Source organism: Diadema setosum, chromosome 16 (assembly GCF_964275005.1).
Source record: "Diadema setosum chromosome 16, eeDiaSeto1, whole genome shotgun sequence".
Lineage (NCBI taxonomy): Eukaryota > Metazoa > Echinodermata > Echinoidea > Diadematoida > Diadematidae > Diadema > Diadema setosum.
This window is the reverse complement of record NC_092700.1, coordinates 8,549,794-8,574,360: the sequence shown is the minus strand read 5'-3', so window position 1 is coordinate 8,574,360 and position 24,567 is coordinate 8,549,794. Positions and strand designations below refer to the sequence as shown.

At 41.1% G+C, this 24,567-nt stretch overlaps 1 protein-coding gene across 1 annotated transcript; it reads left to right on the top strand.

The window, feature by feature from the left end:
* The first annotated feature begins 1,987 nt into the window (after positions 1-1,987).
* LOC140239890 (double-stranded RNA-binding protein Staufen homolog 2-like) lies at positions 1,988-22,901 on the top strand. Its single transcript, XM_072319704.1, has 13 exons — positions 1,988-2,166; positions 6,788-7,053; positions 7,401-7,658; positions 8,961-9,312; positions 10,425-10,770; positions 11,783-12,065; positions 12,858-13,169; positions 13,853-13,954; positions 14,671-14,847; positions 15,534-15,588; positions 16,180-16,344; positions 17,179-17,420; positions 19,316-22,901. Exons 2-13 carry the CDS (start codon positions 6,820-6,822, stop codon positions 19,487-19,489), a joined length of 2,700 nt encoding a protein of 899 aa, XP_072175805.1. The 5' UTR covers positions 1,988-2,166; positions 6,788-6,819; the 3' UTR covers positions 19,490-22,901.
* Positions 22,902-24,567: the final 1,666 nt, after the last annotated feature.

Genomic DNA, 24,567 nt, shown 5'->3' with positions numbered 1-24,567 from the left:
CCGGGATAATACATTTTGATTGCTCGATATTGGCCATTGTCCGGTGGCCCGGGGCCATGGTTGGGCCACGTCACCAAACTTCCAGAAAAGATTATTCTTATACTTTTATGGTAGCCCAACCGGGCAGCTAAAAGTGATAATGTTATTTTAGTTGTTCGGGTCACCAAAATTTTATTTCCAGTAGCCTTAACCAGTGGCGTATAAACGGCGCCCGGGGCAAGCGCGAAAATTGCGCCCCTAATTTCTGAAAAAGTGTTAAACCCCAACCCCATCTCGGTAAAAGGGACTTTAAACATGATATGCTTTTTCAAGCACTTAAAAGGGGTCTTTTGAAGGTGATTTAAATGTAATAAATTTTGATAAATTTGGCGAGCGAGCGCAACGAGCGAGCCGAATTTTTTTTTTTTTTTTGTATTTCAGCTTACAAAACATGGCATTCTTGTCATTTTTTGGTTATCATATCTTAAAATTCTAATCAAGATATAGTGACGGCCTTAGATAACGATTTATACCAACAAACTGAGGACTTGAAAAATACTTTAAATTAGTACGCGCGAGTGAGCCGAAATTTGTATATTTCCGTGTCATCATCACGTTTTGTTCTTATCTCAAGTTTTTTCCTTTTTTTTTTTTTGGATAAATTTTGGCGAGCGAGCGTAGCGAGCGAGCCGAAAATTTTTGTATTTCAGCTCACAAAACATGGAATTCTTTTCAATTTTTCTGTGTTGCTTATTAAATCTTAAAATTTTAATCAAGATATAGTGACGGCTTTATAGATAACGATTTATACCAACAAACTGGGGACTCGCGACCTATATTTCCGCATCTTCATCACGTTTTGTTCTTATCTTTTTTTTGGATAATTTTTTTTTGTATTTTTTGTATTTCAGCTTACAAAGGATGGAATTCTTGTCATTTTTTGCTTATTAAATCTTACAATTATTCTAATCAAGATATAGTGACGGCCTTATAGATAACGATTTATACCAACAAACTGAGGACTTGAAAAAATACTCTAAATTAGTACGAGCGAGTGAGCCGAAATTTGTATATTTCCGCGTCATCGTCACGTTTTGTTTTTATCTTTTTTCTTCTTTTTTTTTGGGATAAATTTTGGCGAGCGAGCGCAGCGAGCGACCCGAAAGTTTTTGTATTTCAGCTTACAAAACATGGAATTCTTGTGTGAACACAATAAACATTGTTATTTTGTCCGCGTCATCATCATGTTTTGTTCAAGAATCTTGTTTGATTTGTCTGGGCGAGTTTTTCTTCTTCTTCTTCTTCTTCTTCTTCGTTTTTTTTTTTTTTTCTTCTTCAGTTTTTTTTTCCTTTTTTTTCGTCTTTGGCGCCCCAAGGAGTGGCGCCCGGGGCACGTGCCCCCCTTGCCCCCCCCAGAAACGCCACTGGCCTTTTAATAACAGGACACTAGAGAGAAAAAAAGTTTGTGACGAACCCTGATATGTGATCATGACTATTGTGACAGAAATATCATATGAAATATATCTGTCGAAATGCCTTGATGTCGATTTAAAAAAATTAAGAAATGTCTCGAAATTGATAAAAACACAACGTCTTTCTCCCCCTGGGCTTTCTCCATGAGTCTCGTTCTCTCCCCTCCCCCCCCCCCCCTCCCTCTTTAGGCACTACCTTTATTCTCATGAATCTGCTTTCGCGCATAGGGTACTACAGTAATGTCTCTGAAGCGAAGACGGGCATCTATTTTATCGCTACCTCTATGGACGTATAGGCCTGCACAGTACCAACTGTATCAAATTTTCTATCGCTTTCTTCAGTTTTCACAAAAATCAGTACGCAAACTTTACACTTAAAGGATTATTTACAAGAAATGAATAATATCGTAAAGCATTATAATCCAATAAATCTCATTATATATTTTTTCAATATGTTAATATTATATAATTTTGTTGATGATAATTATTTCAAATCAATAGTTACAACGAAAGGAGAGAATGGATGTTCGAGCCTATCGAGGGCACAGATATTTTATACTGCTTATTCTTGTCACATTTTGGGAAGGAGAAGTAGTGTGAAAGCGGCCAATTTTCTTTAGCGTTTGCCGATGTTTTGGTTGTAAAGCCCTCTCCAGGACAGAGGACAGATTTGCAGATACAGTGGTTACAAGTTTTGGTGGCCAGTAATCGTTAAGTGAGTATTTTTGCTCGCAGCACATTTCCGGTTGGACCAGCTTACCAGCAGGTTCCTGAGAACGTTCACTCATGCGTCCATGTGTTTATTACGGACCCTCGGTGCACGGTGTGGTTGAATGTTGTGCATGATGAATGATATGGACCCACGCACATGGTCATTTCGTGGGTTGGCATTTTAGTATTTTTACTGCAGTGCAGTCTTTTACTGTCTAACGTTAGAAGTTAGAACGGCGTGCGTGCGGTACGCGACGGTTCGGACGGCGCAGTCGACCGCCGTCTGTCTGGATCTGGATCTGGATCTGGATCTGTATTCCTTGTGTAAATAATAAATTACATCACTCAGCAGCATGTAAAGTAATTGGTAGGCAGTGTATACAACCACACGCGTGTGTCTTTACCATCCAGCCACACGAGTGTGGTTGTAGCCATGGCTCGAGTCGCTGGATACAGCCACACTTGTGTGTATTCAAATGTACATATCCACACACACGGAGCTTTATACTGTATTGCGTAGCGGGGAACACGCTGGCCCGAGTCGTTGGATACAGCCACACTTGTGTGTAATGTACATGTACATAGGGATACAATGTACACACACGGTACGGAGAAGATGATCGCCCACCGTGCGTGCATGTTAAACACGTAAACGCCACACAATCAGCTTGCTCACAAAGTGATGAAAGTAACCTCATTTTCATACCTTTTAATATTGTTATTTTACAAATATATTTTTCGCTCCATTCTCATCTTGTTTGCTTGATATGATGGGTTTAGAATTAATAGCAAAGTTACAACTGCCGCTAAATTGGGGGACTTTGGATTGACATCGCTAAACTGCTGGTGGTGTGCTAGCGATCGCTCAGTGCAGCTGCAGCCTAGCCAGCGCAGTTGTGCCGCCTGCCCCAGGAGGGACCCGGACTCGCGCGCCGGCTGCCTGTGTGTACGCTGGATCGTGGATGCGCGATTTGCGAGTACCCGAACGAACGACACGAAGGCGAAGTCTCAATAACGACACGATGTATCAAAATCAATTAACTTTTAATTTACCTCATCAAATCAAGAAAATGAGAATTAAGTTAAAAATGAAAAAAAGTAAATTTGTCTAGATGGTGTGATAATATTAAATGGGATTAATCTAGGAGGCAGGTTCATGTTCATTGCTTTGCAGTGGTGCATGATCGCGTGTTGATGTGGCCGGCCAGCGCCACACACACATTCCCGCTACGCGTTTGTGGATATGTACATAGTACAGTACATTATACACACGAGTGTGGCTGTATCCAGCACTTTGGGCCATGGCTACAACCACACTCGTGTGGCTGGATGGTAAAGACACACGCGTGTGGTTGTATACACTGCCTAATTGGTAATAGGCGACTGCATTTTGTTTGTATGTTTGTACCATGCCATGGTCTGTATACATATATAACTAGTTATATATATTTTTTGTAACGTTCACCAATCAATCCTGGGATTAACAACATTAAGCAATGTTTACATGGTTTAGGGGCCACACACACTGTTTTCACCTTGAAATGGCTCTAATGTTAGAGATAAGCCCCCAGTTTTCGGCTGGCCTCCAGAACACGATGGCTTGTGCCCTGAACACCGCGCATGCGCAATTCGCTACTGCCCTCGCACGCATCACAATGGGGTCATTTTTCATTCATGAATCAGGAGCTACCCTACATCGAAGCTGCATCATCTTTTGGCTCTTCACTCCTGTCATTTACATATTTTCCCACAACGTGATAACATACAGTTAAACTCGCATAAGTCGATCTTCTCGGGACTGAGCAAAACACATCGACTTAGGCGAGTTTCGACTTGTGTGTAAGTCGAAAAAAATCGACTTAACAACAGTCAAACCACACGTACATTATGTATAATGTACATGTACAAACGTATGTTGTCTACTCTGGAGCCGAGAGCTGGAGAGGTGTGCCGCAGCTACGGGTCGCCCGGCAGGGCCGCGGCTAACTTTGCATGGACAGTGCATTAGCATTGGCACAGGTCGGATTACTTTACACCCTCGTTAAACCTTGGGGAAGTGAATATGAACGATATTTGAGCAGTGATTGATTCCAGTTTACCAAACCGTGGCTTGAAATGCGTGCAGAGATGTACTTCTGATTTACCTGTGCCCGTAGCTTTGAAAACTCAGCAGCTTCATCCATCCACTGCACAGCGCAGACTGCAAACATACACAGACTATACACAGCCCAGTCGCGCTGTACGTACGTACGTAGCGCTAGCGCGACAGGGCTGTACCACAGAACTCTGTGGGCTGTACCAGCGGACCTCCAAACACGAAGAGAGTTCAACAATTGCATGCGATCGCTTTGAATTTTGATACTTTAGATCATTTTTTGTCACCTGTCTGGTCGGGCTAGTTCTTATGTAAACAAAAACTGGCGTCTCGTGATTTTGACAGTGATTTATGGCACAATAAAATCTTATTATTCGACTTAGGCACAGTGAATTTAATGGTTTTTCCGTGAAAGTGTTCTTGGAATTTCATCGACTTAGGCGAGTATTCGACTTACAAAATTCGACTTGTGAGTGAATTATTACACGTAAGTCAATGGGGAAAAATCGGGACTTTTTAAAATCATCGACTTACGCGATTATTCGACATATGCGATGTCGACTTAGGCGAGTTTAACTGTATGTGTGCGACGATTTCCAGCGCGATCGGCCGAACAGTTTGATACCAAACTTGGCATATTTACATCAAATTTTTGACTTTTGGCAAAATATTTTCCTCCTTCGGTGTAACCATGTATTCAGTGAAGCTATCGTTCTGTTTGAGATTTGATAAGTCATATTTTTACATGATTTTAAGGTGTGAATTTGTGAAGTTGTTCGATGTGTTCGTTGGTGTGTGTGTATCAATACATGCGATATGTATGGTAGCGACATGTGGAGCGACACACATGAAGCTCAACACCACAATGCAAATTGGTCGCCATATTGTATGGTTTGTGTAGCGTTGTGTACTGATGGGAGCTCTTCAGCAAGGTCGCCGCCATTAAACCGCTACATAACACGAAGGCAAGCACGCATGTTGAGTGCAATGCATTGTGTACACCACACAGATCCATGGAGTAGTGAATCTCGCACACTGCGCTGTGCAGGGAAGCGGACGGCCGGGCGATCAGCCAATCAGCGGCCCGGCTATCTTTTCGCAGCTTTCAACGGGGGATAGTTGATCGTGGAGAATCTGGACACGTATTACTCATCACAAGCCGGCAAATTTTACTGTCACAACACACGCATATCACATCGTTTCACATAGGGTCTACTGGCACACTCGTTCACCACAGGAATGTGCCTGAGTCGCCTCCAAAAAAATCCATCTTAAATCCCATAGAACCTACTTCTATTTCGCCATCAAAAATGCAGAATTGACGCAACTTTTCCAAGCGCACACAAATTTTGTCCCATGTTAAAACCAGGGTCGCCAAAAAAGCGCTAAAAATTGAAAAATTATGCTGTTATGTTGCAAGATTTTTTTGCTTATCGCAAGCTCAGTGATCCACAAAAACACAAAAGAAAAACAAATGTCTGTACGTGCCAATGCAGTGAATAAATGTACAGGGCTGAATGCAGGTGCTAAGTCACCAGAATTCAGACATGAACAGGCGCCGCAACGTCCCTGATGATGCAACTTTGCACCAGCAAGGTACTCATTTTTCAGCGGCCTTGTATGTGTATATTGACATAGAACGCGCATTGCGCATGTCCGAATTATGGGGACTTATCAATGTGATAATATTTGGGGATTTTGTAAAATTTTATGATGTATTGAACAAAATCAATATTGAGAAAAAAGTGGTTTGGTATATTTAACATACATTGTTATGACCTTCATAGGTATAATTTTATGTGTATTATTTGAGTTGAACAAATATTGCAGAAAAGCTTAACCCGTCGAGGACGAGTCCCGAGTATACTCGGGCAGGTGTCTAGATAATCTATGGGAAATGCGTGTTGAAGCAAAATCAGTCCGTCCTCAACAGGTTAAGTGTCCGAAAACTTTTACTCTAGTAGTCTAGACTTAGAAATTTGGCAACAGTGTTATATTTTCACGTTTCAGCTTCTCTTCGATATCATTTCAATGCCAATTTGTCCGTAAATAAGGAAATTATTACAGTAATCGATAATCATTTCTGAGTGCATGCAGATTGTGTACGTGTGTACGTGCTCGGCAGAGATGCATGTTCTGCTGAAAATAGCCAGCAAATGTGATGACTTATGTTACCATCGGGGTATGCAAGTTGGCTGGATAGATATAGAGAGCGAGAATTTGTTATTGAAACATTAGCTTTGTGGATTTTTAACTTGGATGTCAATTGGTTACAGAAAAAAATGGACATTCTGCAGTAACACAAGCCACCCGTGATTCAACCACAATGCTGTTCAAAATTCGACCCCCTGCTTACATCCTATAGAAACCTATGTATTTTTGCTCTTGGTCGAACCTTGGTGTAGGTGCCGATTCTGATTTTCCGCTCTGTATCGTGATAGTGACTGGTGTCCTCTCATGCATTTTACAGTTCGCTCATTGTTGCTTCCTTTTCCTTCCCTCCCCCCTCCCCCCCCCCCCCTTAAAAGAGGCTGATACAGGAACGCTTCAAAGCTTGCAACCATGGCAACGTCGCTGTCTCTCTCTGCAAACCAGTCTGCTGCTGCGTCCTCCTCCGTCTCCCTGGAGGCCCACCCATCGGGCCGGCAGGCGGGCATCCTCCCCGTCTCGGCCCAGATGCTGGCAGCCTCCAACGGGGCCCCCTCGGGCCCGGCTCGGCAGGACACCGCCCCCAGCCGTGGTGCCGTGCCGACCTCTGGTGGTGGAGACAACGCCACCGAGGGGCCCACACAGCAGGTGAATCATCCATTCCAATATTCCATGCACTCATAAAATAACTCATGCTGACAATATTGGGTAAAAGAATATGACATACCATGAACTGTAAGTACCATATCACTTAAACCTGGATTCATTAAAAAGTTTGTTACTTAAATGGTAGTTATTGCAAACTTATTTGCTTGGTTAATGTGATAGCATTTATCATAGTACCCATTTGGGCAAGTGGGAAGTAAGTTTGTAAAGGCCTGCCACTTAATCTGGATTCGTTGTGCCTGAAGTTGAACAGATTGCTAAGTGTCTAAACGCTAGTTTTGACTGAAGAGTCCATGACCTCTCTCCCCTCCCCCAATTTTTCCCCGCAGGATCCCTCTTGCAACATGGCAAATACCAAAGAGAAGACTCCGATGTGCCTGCTGAATGAGCTGGCACGCTTCAACAAGCTGCAGCCCAAGTACGAGCTGACCAACGAGCGGGGGCCGCCCCACGAGAAGATCTTCACCGTCTGCCTGACCCTGGGCACCCAGACCTACGAAGCCTCGGGCCCGAGCATCAAGAAGGCCCAGCACGCCGCCGCGGCCCAGGCCCTCGAAAAGTGTGGCTTGCCCCATCCCATCCCCAGAGTGAGTTCTGTTGCTGGTTCTAGGACTATGACCTGTATCACTTTGCCACCCCTTTTCTTGATTGTAATTTGTCCCCTTCATGAAATTAAAGGACAAGTCCACCTTCATATACATATGGATTGAGTGAATGCAACAATATTAGTAGAACACATCAGTGAAAGTTTGGGGAAAATCCGACAATCCGTTCAGAAGTTATGAATTTTTAAAGCATCTGCGCAATTGCTGCTGAATGAGGAGACTAGTACAGTGTATGATGTCACATGCATACAACGGTATAAGGAAAATAAAAAGAGAATTTCACAAAACTTTGTTTTTTGAATAAAGTGCACATTTCTTCGACTCGTTACATATGTTAAGGGAAATATTATTCCCCTTGCCTTCTGAAAGAGAGATGTCGAGTGTTCTTTTGTTATGCGAGAAAAGTGAAAATATGTTGAATTTTCTTTATACTTTCTTTGTATCGTTGTACTCATGTGACATCACAAGCTATAGTAGTCTCCTCATCCAGCCATGACTGAGCAGAAACTTCAAAAATTCATAACTTTTGAACGGATTGTCCGATTTTCTTCAAACTCTCAGTGATGTGCTCTACTAATATTGCTGCATTCACTCAACCCACATGTCTATGAAGGTGAACTTGTCCTTTAAGAGGACACTAGTCAAAAAAGTAACCAAGTATGTCTTACTCACCAGCAAACTACTGCTGCAAACTGGCAGCAGTAACCCTTTCAGTCTTTTGCCAAGCGTGCAATTCCCAATGCATGCAGTGATACACCGACCAACAATAATGCACATTACATTCTTGTTACCACATTATGAGATGTGCAGGCACAGTTGACTTGTCTTGCATTCGCCACTGTAGCGTAGCTTAACCTCGATTCTAGACCGCCATACATCTGAAAGAAAAACTCTGTGTGTTCTGAGTGTAACAAATTGTGTGCACCATAGAAGCTCTGCTGACAATTACCTGTGTCTTACCATGTTATCGCACTTGAATCTCCCATGCAAAAACCAGTATGGTTTGAATACAAGTAGAATGTGTTACACATGTGTTTTGTGAGGTTTGTCCATTCATGGATAAACTGTAATTTCTTTGACTTGTTTTGATATTGATCTGTTAGATTTTGAAATGAAATGCAATCTAGGGATATACTTTACCATAATACTTCTCACATTGTCTCATAAAGACTTTTCCTGCAGCTGCAGCAGTAGATAGATAGAAAAATAGAGAGAGATAGTATTAGAGGTGAAGGGAAAAGAAATACTTGCATTGCCTCTCGTCTTTTATTTATCTGCAAGCAGAACAATCCCCCCAAATTCAAGAGAAGGAATATGAGCCCCAATGCCGACGCCATGACTCCCACCGTTAAGCTCAACAGCCTGGCCATGAAGACGGGCAAACACGTACACTACATCCCCCTCAACCCCCTACCCCCTCATCCCTACTATGGCGGCTACCGGGGGCCGCGCAACCAGCACCACAGGATGCCACACCCAAACCAAGGCATGCCCCGCATGGCGCCGGGGTTGCTCCCTCCGTCGTCCCAGCAGAACCAAGGGCCCCACCCCCATCCGGAGCCAGGGCCATCGTTCCATCCCCCGGGCCCACCTGCCATGGCCCCACCACCCATGCAGCAACAACAACAGCAGCATGGTAAGAGATTAGATCACTAAATCATTCATCCATTCATTCATTATCTCCGCCAAGGGAGGAGGTTATGTTTTCGTTACAGTTGGTTAGTTTGTTCGTTCGTTAGTTATTTAGTTAGTTTGTTAGTTAGTTAGTTAGTTTGTCCGTGTGCAAAATAACTCAAAAAGTAGTTAACGGATTGGGATGAAACTTGCAGGAAAGGTTGAGAATGACACAAGTAACAAACGATTAACTTTTGGTAGTGATCCTAGAATTTTGGGGGAATTTATGAAGGATTTTTGATATTTTGGCAGGTAGGGTCAATGAACTTGGGAGTTCAGGCTGCGCGTATTTGAGGTTTGCCTGCGCGCACTAAAGTGCGTGCTCTAGTTTCTGCTGGGGTGAGGCGCGCCATGCAGCTGAGGGTTTATGACGTAACAAAGGCTTCTATATTGGGAAATCAGGCAACTTTCAGCACACAATGCTATAAGTACGTATGGGTGGAAATCCATGGAAGAACAAGATCAGTGGTGAAAATGATTTGCATGCTTGGTGGAGGTCTGTGCTCTCAGAGTGCTTCTCTAGTTTATTCATTCATTCATTCATTCATTCATTCATTTATTTATCATTCACTCATTCATTCATTCATTCATTCATTTATCATCCATTTATCCATTCATTCAGTCATTTTCATTCGTTCATTGGTTTAGTCATGTTAAGAATCAAACTGGTAGAATGAAAGTTCATTCATCTGTCGGTCATTTATTTGTATGTTCATTCATTCAGTCATCCATCCATTAATCCAACCAACTATTCTGAATGTCATTCTTTTATTTATTTATTTTTTTCATTCATGGTTTCACTTAAACTGCTGAAATAAGAGCTTGCTATTCTTTATTTGATTGATCAGCAAGAGAATCAGAGTTCATCATTTCACAGGAAAATAGTGAAATGAACCTGAAGAATATGTATCATTAGAAAAGAGGGGAAAATATTTAAAATGACGCAATGTATGCATGCCATGAGTTACCTTCCCTGTTAGGTTGAGTATGATAGGCAGTCATGAACAAAAGAGTAAGCATTTTTTGTGCAAACAAAGATTGTGATGATATCTGTGTCACCGGTTTAAAACATAGGTCAGGGGTCAGCTAATGCCACACAGCCCAGGGGTTTGTCTGCCCAGGGACAGGGGGGAATGAAGGAACAGGGGCAGGTTCAGACACAGCCACCACAGCCAACTCCGCAACAAGCCCCGCAACAATCTCCGCAACAGCCACCACCACCACAGCAGCAGCAGCAGGGCGGGGCCCCGCCTGTCCAGCCTCCCAGCCCCAGTGGACTGCCGCAGCAGCCACAACAACCACAACAATCGCAGCAACTACAGCAACAGCAGCAGCAGCAGCACCAAGTCCCTCCCCACCACCAGCACCAACAAGGTGGCCACCCCTACGCCAACCACCACCACCGGCCCTACTTCCCCCGGTACGTTTAGTAGTCAGTGTAACTAACAAATAGCAACGGAACTTTGGAAGATGGATCTCAGATCCCTATGGTGACCTGCTCATGAGTGATGGTATCCCTTAGCAACAGAACACCAACTAGGGGCCATATGGCTATCATGGAAGACTGCTCTTCCGAGTGATGAGCACTTTTTAACTAAAGCTAACTTTGTTTTTCTTCAGATATTTCATGTCTTGATGGCCTTTTGACATTTGTTTTTCTCCTTACAAGTGATCTGCCATAGGTAGTGGAGGAAAATGCAGACATTTCTGCCAAATTGTGTGATTCTTAGCTTCCTCTATGATTAGGAAGACATTTGTTGTGAGACATTGAGCTGCAACTTCCATTCCTGTGAATTCCCTTCATTTGGAATATTTGTCCTTTCACTCCCATGTGAATAGATCCCTATGAATGACGTACAGCAAATGTAATGTTAGCCTCATGATTGTAGTGCTACTGCTTAAAGGGTGTGTACAGTTATGGTTGAGGCGAGAATTTAGCTTTTAACGTTTTGCGAGATATTCAGAAACCACTCTATGAGATGTCAAAGAGCATGCAATTCTAAGGGGTATCAAAAGTTTTTTTTGATGAAATTCGGTTTTGAAATGGCTGAGATATCCCAAAACAAGGTGAAACAAAGAGATCCTAATAAAAGGTGTGGCCTGTCGCCTTTTATTATTGTCACATTTTTGGGTATCTCAGCCATTTGAAAAACTATTTTTATCAAATAAACGAATTTTTCTTAAAATTACATGCTCTTTCATATTTTATAAGAGGTTTCTCATTATCTCACTTAGGAATGTTCAAAACATGAATCCCCACCTCAACCAGTACTGTACAGTCCCTTTAACCGCTGAATCTGAATCGTATGGTGATGCAACGACTGTCAAATTGTCTGTTTATTTATTCTGAATTACTGAACTGCTCAAAGAAAGAACATGGATAGTTTCTTATTGTATCATGCGCTCTATGTTGATGCAATTTACTGTTACAGATACCCGCGGCCATTCACCCACTTTGTCAAAGTCACTGTTGGTGACCGTGAGTTTGTCGGTGAAGGGAAGAACCAGAAAGCGGCCCGCCAAAATGCCGCCTTCAAGGCGCTGGGCTCCCTCGAGAATGAGCCCTCGTTGGTCAAGATTGACCAGGCCACCACGACCAACGTCCCCATCGATGGCAATGGGGACACAACCAGCGGGGACGAGAACAACGTGAAATCTGACATCAGTCTGGTCTATGAAGCGGCCAATGTCCACGACCTGAATGTCGTCTTCAAGGTAAAGCAAAATTAGAAATGTCCAGTGCACATGCCCGATAAGAATGCATTTAAAAGTCGAATTGATTTTGTGATGCAGCTTCATAAATGGAGATACTCAGCGCATCTGAGTTACAGAATAACTACTGAATGCGCCGAATATGTTGAATATTTCTAATATATTGTTACTGTCTGGACAAACCCAAGAAATTCAAAATTCAAGAGAGTTCCCCCAATATGGTATTCTGAGGCATACTTCAAAAGGATCGTATAGTTTTGATTGAGCCTTAACTTCAGGTTTTTATCATTTTTTGGTGAGATAGTGAGAAACCTCTTATGAAATATGAAAGAGCATGTAATTCCAAGAGGGATTCAATGTTTATTTGATGATAATTGTTTTTGGTTTTTTTAATGGCCGAGATATCCAAAACAGAGCGAACCTAATAAAGTGTGGGACCCACATTCTATTACGATCGTTTTGTTTTACTTTGTTTTTGGATGTATTTCATAAATGTTTTCTTGGTGTCTCGCTAAAAAATTAAAGCCCAATTTTCATCTCCACCAATAATGTACCATCCCTTTAAATCAGCCTTTTGTGAAAGTTAGTGGGATTTGTAAAGCAGGGTCACATTATGATCTGCTCCAACTGACCTCTTGTGTTTACATGCCCCATACCTCCTAACCCATTTCTTTTCCTCCACTCTTCCCCATCCCAACCCATTTCTTATCATCCCTTGACCCCCTCAAACCCATTTCCTTTCCTCCCACCTCCCCACCCATTTCCTCACCCCCCCCCCCCCACCCCACCCCCCAGGTGCTGGAGGAGAGTGGTCAGCCCCACCTCAAGATCTTCAAGATCCAGTGCTGCGTCGGCGACTTTCTCACCGAGGCCGAGGGGTCGTCCAAGAAGGCGGCCAAGCGCCGGGCCGCCGAGCTCATGATACCCAAGCTGAAGGCGCTCCCCGCGGTGCCGACCAAGGTGCCGGTGCGCCACCGCATGCACCCCCAGTGGGCCGGCCAGAGCAAGAAGAAGAAGCCCAAGTCCCTGCAGAAAACTCCCCCGCAGGACCCCAACTTTGGGGCCCCAGGATTACACCCTGTCAGCAGACTTGTCCAGATTCTCCAGGTATTCATTCAACCAAGTCATATACATGTGAATAGTAAGACAGACAGGTCAGCCGATTTAAGGAAATTGTGAGGTAGCCAGGGGACTGTGTGAAAGGTAATAGTTCAAAGGTCAAAGTTCAGTATGTGTTCCCATGTTCTTTTGAAGATAGAGAAACTTGAGAAGAGATTTTTTTTAATCAATCCTTGTACTCTCAATAGGTCTCACCTGGTGGGGACAGTGAGGAGAGATCTTTTATTTTTATTTATTTTTATTTATTTTTATTTACAACTTACCGTCCACATTGCTATCTTAGCTGTCCCCATGCTACAAGGGCAATCAGGATTTTGTGTGAGTCCTACCATTTGACACCAGAGTTCGCACATGTGCACATTATGAACACAACGGGTCACTCTTCCCTCAAATTTTGTCCCTGGACCCAACAAGCTCGGACTCAACGAGCTCAAGTCTGAGGGCAGAGTCCTGCAGCACATGACTTTGCAGGACGTAGTGTGAACTCCAGGACTAGTGTGAACTTGCAGGACCTGTGCTGCTGGACCCAGTGTGAATGCAGTGAATATGAGATGACGGTAGGAAAGAGAAGGAAATTGTGCCTTGTTTATCATCAGAATGTCAAAGTTTTCTGTTGCTGATCTCTTTCCATATTTTCGTTTTCATCTCTTCTTACTGTTCTGCCATTGTAGGCTAAGAATGAGAGGGAGCCAGAGTTTTCTGTGGTGGAGGAGCGGCCGTATAACGAGAGGGCGGGTCACCACGTGATGCGCAGACGGGAATTCACCATCCAGGTATGTCCGTCTGGACAGACACCTTATCTTCTTTCTCTTGTCTTCCTCTCATTCTGTGTTCATGAGACCTCCTAGAGTAGTTTCCATTGTAAAGAATTTCTGATCATTTCCCAATCCCAGTCACATTTTCAGCTACACATTTTCAAGCCTCTTATTTCCCAATGAAAAGTGATATATTCAAGGATTGATTCCATAACTACAAACCCACTGAGAAATCGCGAGGTCTGTTGCTGTGTTACTTGCCATGACGCGAGTCATAGTTTACTACACATTAAGTTCATCACCTTGAAAATTGACCTCGCTATGTCAGCACCAATCTTCCCTTGTTAGTTTGGTACCTTCAGTTTTGATTAACGTGTTCGAGCAAATGAGGGCCTAATGACTTAACCTCATTAGGTGATGCACTCTTGGCCTATCATCCATTTATAGAAGTTGATTGTTGGTACATTCAAGCACAATTCTCTTGAAGATGACAACAATGTTTCTGATGACTATGAGAATGATGGGTGATGACCTTGCTTAAGTCGACCTTGCATAAGTCAAAGGTCTTTTCAGTTCCTCTTTTCGAAATATTCTATTGATTTTAATCCTTCATAAGTCAAATTTTCTTGACGTCTGAGCTGTTTCTTCAGTACAGACAGATTCGACGTGTAGGCAAGGTTGACTGTAATTAGCATTTGATAACTTTTTGTGTGCTATATGTTTTTGTTGCCTAGGTGACTGCCTCCTCCAAGACGGCCACCGGTAAGGGGAAGACAAAGAAGGAAGCCAAGAAGCAGGCGGCAGAGAACATGTTGAAGGAGCTGGGGTACGCCCCCACACCGAGAGAGACCAACGGGATGCTGACATCCAACGCCCAGCCGTCCAAGTCCGCTCTCAAGACCGGTGCCAAGGTTTGTGTCCTGCTTCCTGCTGGTTTTCACAACAGATAAAAGTCCTCCATGTTTCAAATTTGAAGAGAAACCTTGTTGTTGTTGTTTGTTTGTTTGTTTGTTTGTTTGTTTGGTTTTTTTTGGGGGGGGGGGCAGAGTGGTGGTAATTGCACAGCTGACCTGGTGTGTCCACAATAGAAATTCACAGCAAAATCTTATGAAAAGTAGCAAATATGTGGTTGGCAAATATGATAACAGTGATGATGGTGATGATGGTGATGATGGTGATGATGGTGATGATGGTGGTGATGATGATGATGGTGATGATGGTGATGATGATGATGATGATGGTGATGGTTATGATGGTGATGATGGTGATGATTATGATGATGGTGATGGTAATGATGATGGTGATGATGATGGTAATGGTGATGATGATGATGATGATGATTGTAAAATGATGATAGTAAGGGTAATAATGATAATAATTAGTATGGTGGTAGTGATTATTTTGATGGAATCATATGAGTGAAGGTAGTTATGTTACAGTCCATCAAAGAAAATCATAAATGTATGATAAAAGTGCATGTACTCTAATAAATCTATCATCAAATGGAAAGACCATGCAGTGTTCAGTATCAATAGATTTTGCAGGGAAAGTTCAGAGATGGTTATGTGTCTTTTTTGTTCTTGTTTGATCTGCACAGATAACTGAAGAATCTGACAGGAAAGTCACCTTCAAGGAAGATAAGCAGAAACAAGGTAAGGAAGGTACTCTCACCTAACAGTCCTTGCGAAAGAAGGATGAAGGCATGTTGGACTATTAATAATTGTTTGCATGCAAGCAGTCCAACCAATCTATTCAAAGTTTACTATGACAATGTGCTTTTATCAGGAATACCAGATTGTAGGCATTAGTCTGAATTCAGGCCCTGGTAGATTTACATTTCATACCTTTTCATGTACAAAACACTTCGTTGTAGGTGATTCTCAGGTCTTGTCTTTCATTGTATCTTTTTTTGTGTAAATGTAGGTTTTAGTTTTGATAGAAGAAAAGTTGTTTTGTTTTGTTTTTTCCAGGATGAACTGAACAGAATTGATGTAATATGAAAGGAAAAGTTGTGAAGAGGATTTATCTGTGAAGGAATTCACATTTTTTCCATGTCAACAGAGTATATAATTTTCACAAATGAAAAATTCTCTTGTGCTTTTGTTTTCACAAACACCACCAAAAAACAAACAAACAAGCAAACAAATAAACACACAAACAAATAAGCAAACACAAGCATTTGCTGATATCCACGTGACTACAAGACATGTCATTCATGTCCATCTTTTTGCGATCTTCTACAGCATCAAAGAAGGAAGAAATCAAGGAGGCCAGCCAGCCGACCAGTAACAACGCTGGAGGCAAACTCGGGCCGGGCCTGCTGCCCATGATGCCAGGCATGAACCAGTCATCTCAGATGTTCCCTGCCAACTCTACCCAGCCCGGAGGCCACAAGCTGCCAGCACAGAGTTAGTCTCTCTACCTCGCTCTCTTGTTTTATAAACCATCAAATACCGTAACCCTCATTTTGTTTGTTTTGCTGCGGTGTCTGTATAGTGTGAAATTTACTACAGGGTAATCTTGTTATAAGGAGAACATGAAAACCATGAAAATCAACTTGATATATTAGGTTTCTCATTATATCACAGTACTGAAACAAAAATACATTTAAGTAAGGAATTTGGACTTGCAGTATCACGTTGTTATGAGAGGTTCTGTAGTATCCAGCCTCTTTATAACGAGGTTCAATTGTACTTGTTGGTTTTCTGTCATTAAATAAGAGTAGATCATATCTCTCTGTCATTTGACCTTGTCACTTTTCAGAAAGTGTTTCTGTTGGTTGCAAAATGATTACATCCTCTTAATTTGCTGAATCTGTAACTGATTTATAGTTGGCTACACAAGATAGAAGAAGATAAAAGGTCCCTTTTTTTTTTTTTTTTTTTTTTTTTTTAGTATGCAAAGTTTTGTGAATTTCTTTCTGATTTTGTACACATGTCATGAATTTGGCCAGTTCCATCTAATTAGTATATTGCAGAGTGCATTACAGTGGACTCCCGTTGTAATGAAGTTCTCGGGACCAGTAGTTTTCTTTCGTTATATATTGAAATTTTGTTATAACTAACAAGTAAACAATAAATAACATAGAGCTGATAATGTTGGAGCCTAAATTTTTAATTTGTCGTAACCGGAATTTTGTTATAACCGTGTTCCCATGACAACGGGAGTGCATTGTACCAGCTGTGTTCACTAGCACCCTTTACATTTGTAAATCTCTCAGCATGTGATCCATCCATCCCCAGGTCTGAACCGAGCCCCGGGAGCCCCCGTGATCGGCACCAACCTGAAGGTGTCGCCGAAGAGCCAGGCCCTCACTGACATCGCCCGAGACCTGCTGAGCCTGGGCCACTCGCCCACGGCCGAGGCCCTGCTGAAGGGCACGGCTGGCTCCCACGCCATCCCCATGCTGTCCCGGCCCACCAAGCAGCTGGAGTACCTGGCCAAAGTCAACTCCCTCAGCATCAAGTTCGTCGACTACCCCAAGGTCAGTAGTCAAACCAATAGTTATTGAAGGGATAGTAAAGTATTGGTGGAAATGAGAATTGGGCATTTAAGGTTTTTGCAAAATTCCAAGAAACCACTTATGAAATGCTACAGAACATGCCATTCTAAGACAAATTTGAAGTTTATTGAATGAAAATCAGGTTTTGGAATGGCTGAGACATCCAAAAACGAAGTAACACAAAGCAATCCTAATGAAAGGGGGTCCCACCTTAAGTTTTATTAGGATTGCTCTGTTTTGGATATCTCAGCCATTTCAAAAACAATTTTCATCAGGTAAATGTGGAATCCCTCTTGGATTGACATGTTCTTTCATATTTCACAAGAGTTTTCTCATTATCTCACCTGAAAATGCTAGAAACCTGAAGTTTGGTCTCAACCAAAACTATGCCATGCCTTTAATAAAGGACAAGTTCACCTTCATTAACATAAGGATTGAGAGAATGCAACAATATTAGTAGAACACATCAGTGAAAGTTTGAGGAAAATTGGACAATTGATGCAAAAGATATGAATTTTTAAAATTTTTGTTTTGGAACCGCTGGATGAGGAAACTACTACAGCTTGTGAGTCATATGCGTACAACAGTATAAAGAAAATGTAAAGAAAATTCAACATTTTTTCACTTTTTCGCATAATAAAAGAGCACTTGACTTACCTCTTTCTAAAGGCAGGAGGAATAATATTTCCCATAACATTTGTCGGTAACGAGTCGGGGGAATGTGTACTTTTTTCAAAAGATGAAATTTTGTGAAATTCTCTTTATATTTTCCTTATATTGTTGTACGGATGTGACATCTAAGTTATTCACACACTGCAGTAGTCTTCTCATCCAGCGGTTACTGCACAAAAACTTCAAAAATTCATAACTTTTGAACGGATTGTCCGATTTCAATGATGTGTTCTTTCAATGATGTGTTCTACTAATATTGCTACATTCTCTCAATCCTTATGTTTATGGAGGTGAACTTGTCCTTTAACCTAGAGTTTGATAACCCAGGGCAATTACACCTAGTACTTTATAGAGGTAATGAAGGAGGGTTTGGCTTGTAGTTCTATACAGATTACATGATGAAGTTTCCATGGAGTTTACAGTGAAAAATTCTTATAGAGATTGCTGGAGTATTTCGTTAGAAATTACATTGATTACTTCTCAGGGAGGTTTCATGTAGGCGTTCCCAGTGAAATTATACCGAGTAGTTACCAGGTTGGTTACACCCAGTTGTTCCTAGTCAAATTTCTCCGAACACTTTCTGTGGATAATTCGCTGAATAGTTCTGTCAAAGTTACTGACAAGTGTCCTGAGGAAGGTTTCACCTACAAGTTAATATGTTATTTTTGTGAACATTGTTCTTTTTATGGTCAAATGCTTTTCAAAGTGTGGGAGTTTGATTTTATAATGATGGTTCATGGAAAAGCTTGTTTGGACTGCCTTACTTACCGCAGAAACTCTCTCACTATTTAACTGCTTAAAGCTAAAAGATTGCATTGTCCTTTCATTAACCTTGTCAAACTGGTACAGAAGTTTTCTTTACCCAGGAGATCAGAGGGATTTCAAGTACTTTAACCCTCTCAGAGCCACCATCCCAAAATCCTATTGGTATTGTATAGAAGTATGTGCCGGGGGGGGGGGGGGGGGGGGTTCATAAAGCTGTTCTTAAAGTTACGAACGACTTAGGAACGACTGGTGATCAGTTCTTGTGCTGAATTATGGAAATTCTGATAAGTATAGCACATCAGAACTGATTACCAGTCATTCTTAAGTCGTTCATAACTTTACAAACAGCTTTATGAAACAGGGCCCTGGAAGACTGAGAGAGTCAAGTACTGGTCATGCCTGCCTCACCCTCATGGCCCTTGTGTGTGTTCGATCCCCAGGGTAACAAGGCGGAGTTCCAGAGCATCGTCTCTGTCTTCACAGAGCCCCACTCGGTCTTCAAGGCCTACGGCGCGACGGTCGAGGTGGCCCGCGACAACGCAGCCATCATCGCTCTGCGATCTTTCGCCGGCATCGCGGACGGCAGCGATGGAGGAAAGAAGGGCGGTCAGTAGGGGGCGCACTGCAGCTGCTGACGCACGTTTTCTCTCTCTTTCTTCCATCCCTCCGACTTCTGACACATCGGAAAAAAGAACAAGAAACCGCCACTAAAGATGGCGTGTAGTTGATTTCCCCATGTGGATTGAAGTATTCTACAAAGTGTTTTAATTGGTTCAAATTGATGATTTTATTAACATTTAGAATTGCACTACATTTTACTTTTGTTCCCCCTTTTTAGTGTAAATGCTTTATGAAGAATTTTGCATGCAAGCATTAGAAAGCAGTGGACAGATGACATCAAAATCAGATGTCATTTCTTCCTTTGCTGTAGATGATAAATGTGTAGTCTTAAAGCCGAACCCAAGGACACAGATTGTGCCGATTCGGTGAATTGGAGTGACTGCTACAATTTGAAATCGCGCTGAGGGATTTGCGGAGAAACGCAAATTGAGGGGGAAAAAGGTGTGCGACCATTTGGACCGAGCAGTAGTCTACTGTTTGCATGTGACTTCGTAGCTATTTACAAATCTAGTAAAGCATCTGTGTAGTGTGGTATTGTGAATATTGTGAGGACGAAAACCTTTGTAGTTCAAAAAAAGGCGCAAAACTGGATGGTCAATGGATGTTGTAGACATGATAACATAGAATCAGGTATGTTATGTTGGGGTTTCTTTGCGAGAGTGATGTCACTGTGGCAGCCTACGTTTGCATCACCTACCGTTGGACATCGCTAAAGATTAGATGAGATGTTGGGTGCACATGAATATTATACTCATTTTATGGCTGGAGTACGTAGAAGTTTATTAGCATACGACTTTCAGAATTGGATGTGAATTCCAGTGCTTAGTGGTTGTACAAAAATAGTTCAAGGAACAAGAGATTGAAAGTTGAATCCAACTAGTGTACAGTAGAAGTGTTACGACCATGTAAGCCATTCTTACTGTTTGATGTTTTTGATTTTCAAACTTCATTGTTGGTCTTTAGCGGATAGTGCTGAAAAGTAAGCAGGGTGATTTGATTAGGCTAAAGATCAATCTTGAATACGTTTTTGAAAACTTTTGGGATGGTCTTTTGATCCTTGTCCTATTTATGAAAAAAAAAAAAAAACCAGAAAGAGACAGAATGATATGTTGTCTGTTGTTGCTTCTAGAATTTTATTCTCAGCAAACTTGCTTGTTCCTAGACTTTGGCATGATGTCACCAAAAGAGCAGCAGTAAGTGCTTGTAAGTTTAACAAGTAGGGAGCCAAAGTGTGAATATAGCATTAAAGTTATGTTCATCTGTCGCTCTCTACAAAAGCAGGACCTTAGCCAGGCAAACCTATTGTGTGCACACTGTCAGAATGCACACGTGATAGTTCTAAGGACCTTGTCATTGACATATTCACATTACCACACTTGCTTTTAAATCTGAGGTTTTAAGTAAAATGTACTGAAGAGGCGGCTTTGGGAAAAATAAAATACAAAAAGCTGTTGCAGGATCTATAAATGCAAGGAGAGGGCCCTGCCATTGCTTTTTTATTTTCCTTTTAATGATTTTCTTTTTTAATTTACATTTTTATTAATGTGAGGGAAGAATTAACCTTTGTTCCATTTTGTAAAAATACATTAATCTCTTTCAATGAAATAGAAAAACAAGTAAACAAGTTTCCTGCTCAAATTTAGTTGCGCATGCATGCAAGACCATGTCTTGATGGAGACTTGATGTCTTTGGAGAAATGTGGAAAATCATTTCTCAGATAGAACTGAAGGTTAAACTAGTATTCTTGTGGATCAAGCAAAGTTGGGTAGTATCTCTATTTCTCTTCAACTGTAGTAAGTAATGAAAAATCTACAAATTTAATTTCTGAGAGAGAAGTAATAACCAAAGTGAAGCAAAGGTTAGTAAGGTGTGATAAAATCATCAATTTGCTTTGTGACAGAGATATATAATGTGTTATGGATTACTATAAGTGCTCTGTCAATGAGTGTATTATGAGCTCTTATTGTAGTTTCCTTCCCAATAAGCATTATTTCTTGTTCAATGGGATTTGGTGCTTGTTTTTTTTTTTTTTTGTTACTAAGCCAAAGGTTATGAGTATAAATGTGGTAGAGCTGTATATTGTGAAAGATTATCGCTGGTAGACAAGGAAAGAGAAACTGCACTTTGAGCTTACTGTGTTGGAAACAAGCACCAAATGTGATTTGGAAGCAGTAAATGTCTTTACAGTATGAAATATTTTTGTACGTTTCATCTTGTGCGCGAATATCAGGGCGAATGTGTCACCCACTCGCGCGCGCACGCTCAGAACAAGCTGTGATTGCAACTCAGAAAATTGCAAAAAATAATGATTTTGTTTTTCATCATTTTGTAGCATCTGCTGTTCAAACCAGTATAATTTTGATGGGAGGAGAGTCTGTTTTCATGTTGTTTTGGTGATTTTACTCAGTCCGAATTATTGCTACTCTGCGTTTCTGAGAAAGACCTTACAGCAAGGTAACAGGTAAATGATATAAACCATTTATCAAAGAACTGGATAGGACAGAAGTTCAGTCTTTTAAGCTACCATTATAGTAATTTCTTCAGTGTTTTCTGTGGCGTGATTTGGGACTGGAGTTTATTAAGTCATGCTAGGCTTGCCAGCATTTCAAACTGAGGTTCAACTGTATCTTTGAAATGTCCCCCCTGCCACCCCACCACATAATGACGTGTGACTCTGTTTATAATTAACCCCCTCAAACCCATATAAGAATAATGGATCATCATCGACATTGCGTACAAGATTCCCAACAAGATTACCAAATACTTTTGAGGGAGTTAAGTATTCCACGGCTGCCCAATGTGAATGACCCTCACCACTGCACTCTAGGCATGGATGTGGTTAAGATTTTTCATTCATTGTTGCATTAAAGGTAAAATGTGGCTGCCAAGGAGTTATGTGGGTTGCGGCTCAGCCGATCACCTTTCCTTTAAAAAAAAAACAAGAAGAAGTTGGAAATGGTTATTATGCACCTTGTCACCCATCATTATATTTCTTAATGCCTTGCGGCAAGATCTGTACTATATTAGACATATCAGTTTTGTTATTGAACCGTCCCATTTCTTTTATATGCCTGCCTGCGAATTTACTCTTTGGAACAAAAAAAAAAACAAACAAAAAAAGATCTTTTCTTCAGCTCACAGAGAGAGTATAACACTGATGAGAGTTTATTGAACACTGATTTCATTCTGTATTTTGTGAATTTTGTGTCCCAGGCTCTCCTCTTTTCTTTTCTTTTTTTCATGTAGGAATTCATTTGCAAGTTTCCTACATACTCTTTTAGAGGTACTTGCCGCTTTTCTCAACCTTTTCATATGTGTTTTATATTTCCTTCCGATACATTGCCGAGGGTAGGAATTGTAGCGCATTGTGTCACCAAGATTTAATGTTTAAAGTTCTGCATTCATTTGCTTCAGTTTGTAGATGTCTACATTTAGTCATTATGAAGGTGATTCAAATTTATTGAGGCAGAAGAGGTATTTGTTACCAGTATTTAAGATCATTTGTGATCTGTCTTGAACATGGAAACTTGATTTGTGTTAGGACAGCTTGACGTATTTATAGCAATCTTGTGTTTACAGTGCCATTATGTTCTCTTAAAGTTCATGTTGGTATTGGATCCTTGCATTTCTGTCAGTATTTGAACAAAATAAAGATTGCTACTTGGAGAGAAACTCTTCAAAAGTACAAAATAATGGCTTCTGGTTGCTCTCTGTGCAAGATTCCTGTGAGAAATTTGTTTTATGACGCTGGAAAGAAGTCACAATTTTCCACTGATACACTATGATAAACAAAACATTAAAGGACAAGTTCACCTTCATAAACATAAGGATTGAGAGAATACAACAATATTAGTAGAACACATCAGTGAAAGTTTGAGGAAAATTGGACAATTGATGCAAAAGTTATGAATTTTTAAAATTTTTGTGGTCGAACCGCTGGATGAGGAGACAACTACAGCTTGCGAGTCATATGCGTACAACAGTATAAAGAAAATGTAAAGAAAATTCAACATATTTTCACTTTTTTAGCATAATAAAAGAGCACTTGACTTGCCTCTTTCTAAAGGCAGGGGGAATAATATTACCCATAACATTTGTCGGTAACGAGTCGTGGGAATGTGTACTTTTTTCAAAAGATGAAATTTTGTGAAATTCTCTTTGTATTTTCCTTATATTGTTGTACGCATGTGACATCTAAGTTATTCACACACTGCAGTAGTCTTCTCATCCAGCGGTGACTGCACAAAAACTTCAAACATTCATAACTTTTGAACGGATTGTCCGATTTTCCTCAAACTTTCAATGATGTGTTCTACTAATATTGCTACATTCTCTCAATCCTTATGTTTATGAAGGTGAACTTGTCCTTTAACTTGAAGTAGTGATGCACTGGTGAAAAACCACAAAACTACTTTCAACAACAACAGATGAACATGTATGTCTTCATCATCCCAGCATATTTGTTCCAACAGAGAATTCACAGCTTAACGGAAGTAAGACCACAGATTCTGTAAAATGTGGATGACACAAGGCACAAATCTGGATTCCTCTGATAAATTCGTTCTGACACTAGAAAGTTGTCACAATTTGGAACTTGGAATTTGGACTTGGGAATGTGATACAGCAGATTTTCCAGTGAATGTGACAGTTATGAGTTTCCTATACAAATGCTTTTGCACACAAAGGCATACACACACACACACACACACACACACACACGCTCCCTCTCTCTCTCTGACACACACACATACACACAAGCATCACATGAAATGCCATCTGCAGAACCTACAAGAACAGACCCAATCAATAAAACAAGACCCACACAATATCATGCATTTGAACCCATACATAGGTACCATTTTAATAGAATGCTTTCCAATATACATACTAGAGATTCCGTTGCAGCCATGATAATTGAAAATGAGGTATCAAAATTCTGTACATGAGACAGAGTTCTTCTCTCCTCCAGAAATAACATGTCCCTGAAGACAAAACATGAACTAAATCTCATTTTCAGTTGTTTTAAAATACTACTGAGCAGGTGCCCAAAGTTTCATCCACAAAGTGGTAT

What these genes read in the sequence shown, in the direction of transcription:
- LOC140239890 (XM_072319704.1), top strand. Translation starts at nt 6,820, where the DNA reads ATGGCAACGTCGCTGTCTCTCTCTGCAAACCAGTCTGCTGCTGCGTCC. An exon ending in TGCCCCATCCCATCCCCAGA is followed by an intron (nt 7,659 to 8,960) that starts GTGAGTTCTGTT and finishes ATCTGCAAGCAG; the next exon opens with AACAATCCCCCCAAATTCAA. An exon ending in GACTTGTCCAGATTCTCCAG is followed by an intron (nt 13,170 to 13,852) that starts GTATTCATTCAA and finishes CTGCCATTGTAG; the next exon opens with GCTAAGAATGAGAGGGAGCC.